We start from the raw sequence: 10,887 nt of genomic DNA, 5'->3' as shown, positions 1-10,887 counted from the left end.
TTGGTATTTTGGGCGGGAATTTTTAACTCAGTTTCCCGTTGGCCAATCAAAATTTGCGACGAAGTTCATCCGTCGCCTTGTTACGACGGACAAAAATCCGTCGTAAATACGTCGTAAATCAAAGTTTAGCAACGGATTAACATCCGTCGCTAAATTCCGCGACATTCGGACTTAACGGATATTCGAGAAAGACGAGTTTAGCGACGGACCTTTTCAGTTAGCGACGGATTAAATCCGTCGTTAAACCAAGAGATTTTTGCAAATACGTCGCAAATTGACCATTTTGGCGTAGTGATAAGTGGCCTTCCTTACCCTCTCTATCGTGTAATAAACTAGACTTCCTATGAGGCCCAATAATTAGGGTCAACCCACTTAGAAAATGATGAGAATGGGCCTAACAAGGCCTAAGGGAAGGTCACAATGAGGACATTTAACCATCATTGCCTATCAATTTGGACATTTAATTAACATTGCTCCCAAGGAGTGGCCCACATAGAGCCTAACTTATAGTGGGCCCATGGCCTCATACAAGGACCTAACATACATCACTTGGGCCTTATACAAGGACTACATATGCATCATGACCGACCTCATCACATGGGCCAAATACACATCACAATGGACTGCATCACACGGGCCACATATACATCAAGTGGACCACATCGCATGGGCCTTGAATACATCACAATGGGCCACATCATATGGGCCAAAAATTCATCATAATGGGCCACGTGACATGGGCCTAATACACATCACAATGGGCCACATCACATGGGCCTAATATACGGCACGTGGGCGGCATCACATGGGTCGTATATACATCACATTGGGCCTTAGTCATGGCCTTGAATACATCATACCAGCCTCATCATATGGGCCTCAAATATATCATAATGGGCCATATATACATCATAATGGGCCGCATCGCATAAGCCTTGAATACATCATAATAGGCCACACATATGGGCCGAAAATTCATCATAAGGGGCCACATGACATGGGCCTAATACACATCACAATAGGCTGCATGACATGGGCCTAATACATCAAGGTGGGTCCCACATGATCGGACCCTCAGAACTGCGGACGTTCGTGCATATGGACGGTTTGGATGTAGCACGTACATCATACGGGACCCACAGAACTTGCTGACTTCATCCAGCAGATATAGCTGGCGTGAGGTACTCCAGCCAGTCTACTCCCACCGTCCAGTTGATTGGACGATGAGGATATAACACATACATCATGGTGGGTCCCACCGTCCAAGGCCTGGACGGTGAGGATCCCACACATGTGGCTTGCCTAAACCATCCAGGACGGGATGTAGTAACACATACAACATAGGTGGGGTCCACGGGACTTGCTGACGTCCCACATCAACTGTATAGCTAGTGTGAAATACACCAACCAATCTGCTTCTTAGCAGTGGGTCCCCACGTGGGGCCCACCAGATATTATGAATGTATATTTATTATTAATAATAATATTAATAAAGGGCTCCATCTAGCGTCCAGGCCTAGATGGACGGCCTGGATGCGGGACATGCATCACGGTGCATCCCTGGACAGTGGAGATCAAATAGCTATATAAGGTGTGGTCCAGATGGACGGCATCAGATAAAACACTTACATCAGTGGTGGGGCCTTGCACAGCACCATCCATGCTGTCTAGCACCGTCTAGCACAATCTGGACGGTGTGGATATAAAATACATACATCCAAGGTGGGTCCACATCAACATGGATGGACAATGTACAGATACAACACATACATTTAGATGGGTTTCCACCGTCTCTGGACGGTGCAGATGCAAGGTATAAACATCACGGTTGGCCCCACAACTTGGATGAAACGCATGCATCATTGGTGGGCCACACATCAAGAGAGAGAGAGAGAGAGAGAGAGAGAGAGAGATAAACGTGAGAAGGGGAGGGACCCTGCCACTATGGGCCCCTCTCTATCCAATGCAGACATCAAGATGGGTCCTACCATAAGTGGGCCCTCAAATCATCAAAACCAAATGCTTATGAACACCCACCTTTGATCATAGACTTCTCCTTCCACTGATGCGTTCTAGAGCTCCAAGGGATGCATTTCATCGGTTGAGATGATCTTTGGAGGGTGGGATTGGATGGTAGGAAGGTACGCCATACTAGCTTTTCCTCCTCTCATGGAATGCTTGGACGTTGGGTTGTTTGAGAGAATGAGAGAGAGAGAGAGAAAGAGAGAGAGAGAGAGATGAGAGAGAGAGGTTGTAAGAGAGAGAGATGGGTGAGTGATGGGTGTACTTGATAGGTAAGGGTTGTAAGAGAGAGAGTTGACTTTGGGGATGGTGTTGTACTTGATATTTGATGTGTGATGTGTACTTGATTGATGAAATATATTCTCTTGGGATTTGCAACGCACGGCGTTTTTCTCGAACTGAACGCGGGCTCACATCTCCTGGCTCGGGTATCACCTCAGCGCGCGAGACGCGGCGATGGCGCGGTCGCAAGGATACAAGTCTCGGGTCGAGCCAACTCTGGAATATGGGATACGACTCAGGATCGCGCGCAACTGCTATCTACGCGTCGCGGGTCGCTGGAATTCGACCGAGAGGACCGCGGAAGCTTTCGGAATGGTACCGTTTAGGATATGGGTATAGCACATGCCAATAACAGAAATAGAAAACGCATTTCTGTAGTATATCTAGATTTTACCCCCTGCAGAATCATTGGACACGGGAATTAAGCCAAGCTTTAATTCTATGCTCACCCTCTTACTCTCTCTCGCCATGGGTTACAGGATGGCTAAAATCAACGGATTATATCCCCGAATTATTTTTTTTAAAAAAATGTATTTGATTGAGGATTGTTGTGTTTAGTTTATTGGTGATAAGAATATAATGATGACGCTTTTTCATTACTTTAATGCTAAATAATCAAATTCATACCCTAATGTGCTTGTTTGGAATTGAAATTACCACACTAATCAAATAAAAAGAGCAATGATTACAATTTCTTTTACCTTTTCTAAAAGCAGGTTAAATGCATACATTTTCTAAAAATATCTACTCAAAGTGTTAAAATCATGACAGTAGTACCATGGTAATCCTTTACAGAAAGGATATCATGCCTTTATGGGAATAATATAATCACTTTATGGCTTTTGAAAAGCAATATATAATTAAAAATACTATTCACATCTTGAAAATTGAACAGCGTTTGGAAATAGTTATTATTATTATTTTATTCATAGACTTGGTATACCCATCCAAGCGAAGAGACAAGCCGAATTTTCATACGAAGGCCACTCAAGCACGGACCCAGGATTAAGACCAAATTGAGCCCAAGCCTAACTTAAATTGAAGATTCCAAACCAGTATTAAGATCCAGCTCAAGCCTGTCATTAAGGCCCATATTTTGATTGGGCCCATTTTTAAGCCAATCTTCCATCCAAATCTTCCTTGGGCCATATTTTCATCATCCGTACTTGGATTTTCAATGCATTAGAACCGGCATGACTGTCTAATCAAGGCTCATATAATATAAGGAGCTTATCAAGCAATCAAGATATATGAAGGTGCTGATCATCAGGACAGGTGGGGCCCATCAACAGTAAAGGTAACCCTTTTTTGACAAAAATCGGTTAGTTGTTTTGATTTTATTTTTATTTTTTTTAACTATTGGTTGGTAAACACAATCAAAAAAAAAAATTAGCACAAACTTTACCATGACATAAGAAAAGATTGAAAATAATTTATCAAAAGCCACTAGTCTGATGTCAATGAAAAAAAATTTCCATACAATCAAATTAACAATGGGAGTGAAATCGAAAATAAGAATCAGAACCAATAAGGTGCTCTAGGTTCTTTCAAACCACCTATTCGCTAAACAAGAAAAGAAGAGTTAGTGAGTTGACATAGGGGCTAATTGGTATATTGGAAGCTTAAAAGACCTTTGTAGAATTTAAAGCTAGAGAGAAGCGGATCTACATGAAAAATAACACCCACTTCGATATACTAGATTTGAGAACCTGGGAATTGAAATTTGAAAAACTGGACTTTATTCTAATGATATGTTCTTTGTGCCGGTATATGACTCAATAATGTCTCGGTCCACTTTTGGTTTGTAAAAGGTTTCAATATTTATTTCCAAACATTGAAAATATTCATCGAAAAGCATGGCAATGTATTCGTCCAGGGTCATTTAAGTGACAAGATTTATTTATTTTTGGTAATAGATGCAATGGCTTCTATTGTTGGGCACACTGGAAAAGATAAAATGAAAAGACTATTAAATAAGGGTTTGATACCTTATCTAAACAAAGTATAATTCCAGACAAGTGAGCATTATTTTATGATAATATAACCAGAAAACATTTTCCTATAAAAAATAGAGCATCAAAGTTGTTGTATGTTGTACATTGAGATAATTGTGGTACTCTTAATGTAAAAACTCACAAAAACATTATATATAATTAGGAAGAAATCAAAGGCCTTGAAAACATTTTAGGATATAAAAGGAAAATAGAAAATCAATTAGGAAGAACCATCAAAGTTCTCAGAAAGATATATGCAATTAAGCATCGTATTACAATGACTTATACACATCAATAAAATGTAGCAGAAGGCACAACTGAACCCTTCTAGATATGCCTAGGTCCATGCTGGCACATGCTAGTTTGCTTAACACCTTTTGAAAAGAAGCCCAAGCATGACTATGTATAACCTAAATAGGGTTCCAACTAAATCTACATAATGAATTATGTATAGGTAGAAACCTAATCTAAGTAATCTTTGAAAGTAGATTAGCACACATATTGGTACTGAATCAACTTAGTGGTTATAGGCAAGGATGAATAACCACTTATAAACAGTGATTCAGCAGGTGAGCAGCCTATAGATGCTCTCCTATTCTGAATGGTCAAAAGAGATCAAGAGCTACCATATCATACCTATATGACTTCTATGTACACCTGTGTGAGCAATTAGGTGACTCCATTGATATATATGAGATCATTGGCTTATATGATTATAGCAAAACTACTAACTCCTGAGAATCTAAGAAATGACTAAATGCTATATGAATAAAGAAATCAATTTAACAGAAAAAAGCAAGTTTGTGAACTATGTGAGCTACCCAATAAAATAAAATAAAAGGCACAAGTAAATATCCCTACAACATTTGTTTGGGACCACTACCAAGATTTCCTTGGGCCTATTTAGATTGAGAATTACCTTAGTAATGTAATGGAAAAGTATTATGATTTTATCACCAACAAAACTAAACATAATAATCATTAATATTCAAAAGCAAGTATTTCAAAGAGATAGATAAAAGAATTTATAATCATTGCACTTTTTATCTGTGCAATTAATTGTGAAAATTTTGAATCCAAACATACAAATGAATATATAGGTTTGATAATTTAATATTAAAAGTAATGAAAAAGTACATTCATTAAGATTTTACCATCAATGAACCAAACATAGTAATCCTCTATCAAATGCATATATTTTTAGATGCGTAAAGAAATTTTTAATCATTGCAATTTTCATGACTTTTTTATGGTAATCCTCAATCTAAACAAGCCTTGGAAAATTGTCTACAATCAGCTTCAAAGAAGTCTAACACCATTTCAAAAAAGAGATCCAAGGAGGAAGAGCAGGACAAGTAGGAACCACAGATCCCAAGGGATATAGCTGGTTGTTGAACCTACAATGATAGAAAACAAGGTGCTTGATGATTGACTTGCCACCACCAACTGAATAATAGCATGATATAATGAAAAGAATGAGATAAATGTCACAGCAACTTTAAATGGACGGTATAACATCCAATTGTTAGGGCATTTTCATGCAATCTTACATGATAGAGATGGCCCACTTACATGAATTGTTTGATACTTGTTTGGTAGATTTTATACCGAGTTTGGTGTATATTTTTTATATGGTAATATTACTCTTCATGAAAAACTGGCAATATTAGGCAACTTTGTGTCCCATCCAAACGCAGCTTTAAATATTTTGCAATCCTGCGGTTTTGGCTGTATCATTCATCTTTAAAATTCTACTCGTGAGTTAGTTCCTTTTTCTCTAACATTGATGGATGGCGCATGGTTGGTGTATTTTGGTGGGCCCACCATGCAAAATGAGATGATAAATGCTAAGGTGATTCGTACAAGGAAAGATCAAATCATACATTAGAAACATGAAAGCTCAACTACACAACCCAGTCGAGTCAAATTGGCTCAGAAAGCTCGAGCGAGTTTCTTGAAAACTTGCATGTGTTTTTTGAGTTTCTTTAGTGTTAATTATTATTTAAAATAGTATAAACAATAAATAAACAATGCTGAGTTGTGTTGAGAGTTTTCATTTTTGTCCATTTTGCTGAGTTTTTCTCAAGTTTTCCATGACCAGATAGCACAAGTCCAGGTTAAATCGAATCAGGTTGAGTCGGCTCGTTGAGTTTTTTCAAGTTTTAACGAATCAAAGGAGGTGATTCTTTTCACATTGGCCAATGTGGCACACTGTATGAGATCCAGACTATTCATTAGGTGGGGCCCACGATGGACAAGCCTACACCTGAAAATCAGAGTACCTGTCCATTCATCACACATGAACAAGAAAAACAACAGCAAAAGAAAACAACTCAGTCGATATTCAATGCAAATAGATCTATTCGGTGAGTGGACTGGCATGATTTTTGGGCCGATCAATGAAAAGGAACCCTGCATAAAAGATTCAAAGGAAAAAAATAATATTATTAAAAGGTACAATCATAGTTTAAAAACTCGAAAATTTGACGCAACTGAGTCAAGTCTACTAAAAACACTAGGGTAAATTACTGAAAAGCTCAAGAAAATATATTATATTGAAAATTAAATAAAAATATATTATATTGAAAATTAAATAAAACAATATATTATGTTGAAAATTAAGTATAATCCGAACCATTCCTTGTTCAATTTCTGATAAGTGAGCCTCTTAATTGGATAATCCAGACAATTGTGTTTTTATACACACATAAAAGTGTGCTTGACCTGATGAGTGGATATGGCTGACTTTTACATAAGGTGATCTTCATGATGCGGACAATGTACTGGACGGCTTGGATGTCACACACACATGATAGTTTAGAAGCTATTCATCAGGTGGACGGTGGATATTATAATCCAACCGGTTGTACTAGAGACCATCTCATGTTTAAAAACGTCTCAAACTGAGAAGCAACTCGGTCTAAATGTATGTATTGACTCGACTCGTTCAAGTTTTCATCATAACTCGATGAGTCAAACGAGTTTCGATGAAAAACTCCACGTAAACGAGTTTTTCAATCGAGTCAGCCCTTCTCCACTTGCGCTGAGTTAACTCAGGCGAGTCAAGTTTCCGTGTCTTTAAACTATGGATACAATATAGCTTACTTTATATTTGAAGCACCCCTCACCCATAATTTAGATAATTTAATTTGACTTAATTCCATACCACGTGTGCAATTTGTGAGTAATTTGTAAGTGCCTGCGCATCATCCATCAAACTCTGCCAGAGTATAAAAGCCTTCCTCAATTTTTAACGGACGGATCTTTTTCTCTGCGTGCAAGACATGAACAAGTCCACCATGGGGCTAGACAGCAGCGTGCATTTCTACCATTTGTGAAACTAAAGCGACTCATACACCGTACACGTGGCATACATGTACATCAATCAAGACTGCCTAAATCGTGGGCGCACGAAGTATGCAGCGTATCTCGAAGATTCGCTCGTCCAGTGATTCTAACCATCCATGGAGAGGTTCCAGATTCAACGGCCAATATCAGATGGTTACGAGCGTCCAATCAGTGCGTTTTTTGAACTATTCTCCGATCCAACACATGACTTTTTCTCGGACACAGATTGCGTGGAGACACGGTCACGACTCTGCAGGGCCCACCATGACATATGCGTTTTATCCATGCCGTCCAATTATTTTTCGTTATGAGTCCAAAACTGAGAAAGATCCAAATCTTAAGTCGGCCACACCGCAGGAAACGGTGGGAATGGTGACGCCCACACTTGAAAAACTTTAGGGCCTGTTTGGCCGGCTGGATTACATGGGCTTAGGTGGGACGGAATTGCATTTGGTCCTGTGCCAATTTCACTCCATGTTTGGGAAGAGTGGAAAAGCTTGGAAGCAGGCTAGATGGAATCATATCGGGTGCCATGTTAATATCACTCAATGTTAGCAAAATGTGTAGGTCCCACCATGATGTGTGGACTATATCCACACCGTCCACCCATTTTTTGAGATCATTTTAGAGCATGGGCCAAAAAAGCAAGTAGATCTAAAGCTCAAGTAGACCCCAACATAGAAAGCAATGGAGACTGAATACTTACCGTTGAAAATTTCTTTGGGTCCACATAAGTTTTGGATCTGCCTCATTTTTAAGCCGATGCCACAAAATGAGGTTACAAAACAAATGAACGGTTCGGATATAACACATGTATGTTATTGTCAATAGTTTCAAATGATGGTGGGTATCTCCCTTCAATGTACCACCGTATTACAAACAAAAAAAAGGTTTAAGCTTATCCCATGGTATCAAATGAACAGTCCCTGCCATGGATAATAATGATGTTTTTTAAATCCTATCCCACCTAATACCGTGGGATCGGTCCGGCCAAATAGGCCCTTAGAGGGCTCACTATAATGTTTATTTTCCATCCAACAGTTCATAATATTAAAAAAGACATAGATGAAAAGAAGTTTTCAACGGTAGGCATTCAGACCCCAAGAGACGCGTGACAGAGGTAACTCCGGTGACCCATGCGGATTGCGTCCTACCCCACCACGACAGACTCGATCCCGACAGGGGCTCTACAGGGCCCACCGTGATGTATGTTCTGTATTCATTCCGTCTATAAATTTTAAAATATCATTTTAAGATGAGATCACAAAAAGAAGTCATATCCAAGGCCTACGTGGGCCACACTACAGGAAGAAGCGGTGATACTAATGCCATTGTTGAAACCTTACTACGGCCCACTGATTTTTATTTGCTATTCAACCTGTTCAAAAGGTCGTATGTATCTTGATGATGGGAAAACACAAATATAAACTTGATCATAAACTTATGTAGCCCCCGAAAAGTTTTCAACGGTAAGTGTTCAATTCCCGCTGTTTACTATAATGTGGTCCACTTGAGACTTAATCTTCTTCATTTTTGGGATCATATCTTGTATGATCTTCCAAAATGGATGGACAGAGTGGATAAACACATACATTATGTTAGCCCCACAAGGCTCTGCCAGGACCCAGTCCGCCATGGCAGGGGTAGGAGGCAATCCACATCCCCCTGTGACCGGGTCTTCAGTCAATCCACCTCCCTCTTTCCCGTAATAACACATGGATCCTTCCCCTCCACGAAAACCCAAACTCCTGAAACAAACTTCCGACTGTTTTACAACAGCAACCCCATAGACAAACCTATAAATGCCCTTTCAACCCCACCTTCCCTCCTCAGGTCTAAGAAAGAAGAAGAAGAAGAAAAAGGTTGAGAAATCACAGCCCTTTAAATTCTTCCGGCTGCTTTCGTGATCTTTCTCACTCTCCCACTCTCCATCATGGACATGAGAAAGATCTCCTGCGCTGTCATCATCGCTGCTGCCTCAGCTACCGCAGTCCTTGCTGCCGAGGAGAATTTGGCCCCTGCGCCCGGGCCTGCCATGCACAGCGGGTCCGCCATGGTCGCACCTACCCTCGGGCTGGTCGGGGCCTCGATCCTGTCCTTCTTCGCCTTTTACATGCAGTAGACCTCACGAGAAAAAGAAAGAAAGAAGACTCTCAAAGGAAGGAATAAGAAGAAAAATGAATGCTGGTTGGATTTGTCTTTACATTTTTCATTTTCTTCTTTTGTTGGGTTGGTTTGTATTGTCCATCGTCGGATCCAATTCAGATCCGTTTGTTTTGTGATGAACGTCGATGCGATAAAGAAACTTTTTTTCTATAAATTTATATTGTTTTGAGAATGAGTTATCATCTACAACCAACTTCATGGAACTGATCAGATAATGTGCTCATCATGACGTATTGTGTTGGATTTTAACCTTGAAAATGCAGCTGAGGAAATGTTTTTCAAAATTTTTAATTAATTAAATTTATTCCCATGATCCCCATAATCTCAGATTTCTACTACTATAAATGTAAAGGATGATTCAGATTTTACCTCAATGCAATCACGACCATGATAATAATTTTTCTACAAGATGTTGCGGATGGCAATTCTCTAACGATTCTTAATCTGTCTACGACATTGGTAGGGGTCCAACGATGTGGAAAACAAGACAGGGATTCTCTACAATGACATTGTACAACAATTAAAAGGGATGTAGCGTAGCTTGGTAGCCTGTTGGTTTTGGGTACAAAATGTCACGGGTTCAAATCCTGTCATCATTACCTATTATTTCTCCTTTGGGCAGTAATGAGGGGTCAATTGAGATTGATGAAAATTAGACATAATCTTTATCTTATGATACTATATGCAATGTATGCAAAATGTATTGGGGAATGAATCCTTTCCTTGACAGTTGTATATGCTGTCATAAAAAAGCCCTCTTAGTTCAGTTCGGTAGAACGTGGGTCTCCAAGACCCAATGTCGGAGGTTCAAATCCTACAAAGTGTGATTCTGTTCTTGTAATGTCCAAATCACAATAAAACAACTTCGGACTTGAACTGCAATCTGAATTTGACCTCCTGCAGATTAAGGAGGAGGTCAATAAAAAAGAAAAAGAAAAAAGATGTTACTCAATCAAAGGTCCAATTGATCACCGCATCTATATTGTAAAAAGGAAGACATACACCATCCACAAGGTGAACTACACATACCACATGTGAAGGAGAAGATGGAAGGATGATAAAAGAAAACACTTCT

General features: G+C 39.5%; 1 protein-coding gene across 1 annotated transcript; it reads left to right on the top strand.

The window, feature by feature from the left end:
* Window positions 1–9,472: 9,472 nt before the first annotated feature.
* On the top strand, window positions 9,473–9,966 carry LOC131224012 (arabinogalactan protein 23-like). Its single transcript, XM_058219598.1, has one exon. The coding sequence runs from the start codon at window positions 9,580–9,582 to the stop codon at window positions 9,766–9,768; it is 189 nt and encodes a 62-aa protein (XP_058075581.1). The 5' UTR covers window positions 9,473–9,579; the 3' UTR covers window positions 9,769–9,966.
* Window positions 9,967–10,887: the final 921 nt, after the last annotated feature.

The sequence above is a fragment of the Magnolia sinica genome, chromosome 13 (assembly GCF_029962835.1).
Source record: "Magnolia sinica isolate HGM2019 chromosome 13, MsV1, whole genome shotgun sequence".
NCBI classification, from domain to species: Eukaryota; Viridiplantae; Streptophyta; class Magnoliopsida; order Magnoliales; family Magnoliaceae; genus Magnolia; species Magnolia sinica.
Note: the sequence above shows the minus strand (reverse complement) of the source record. Positions and strands in the feature narration are given on the sequence as shown.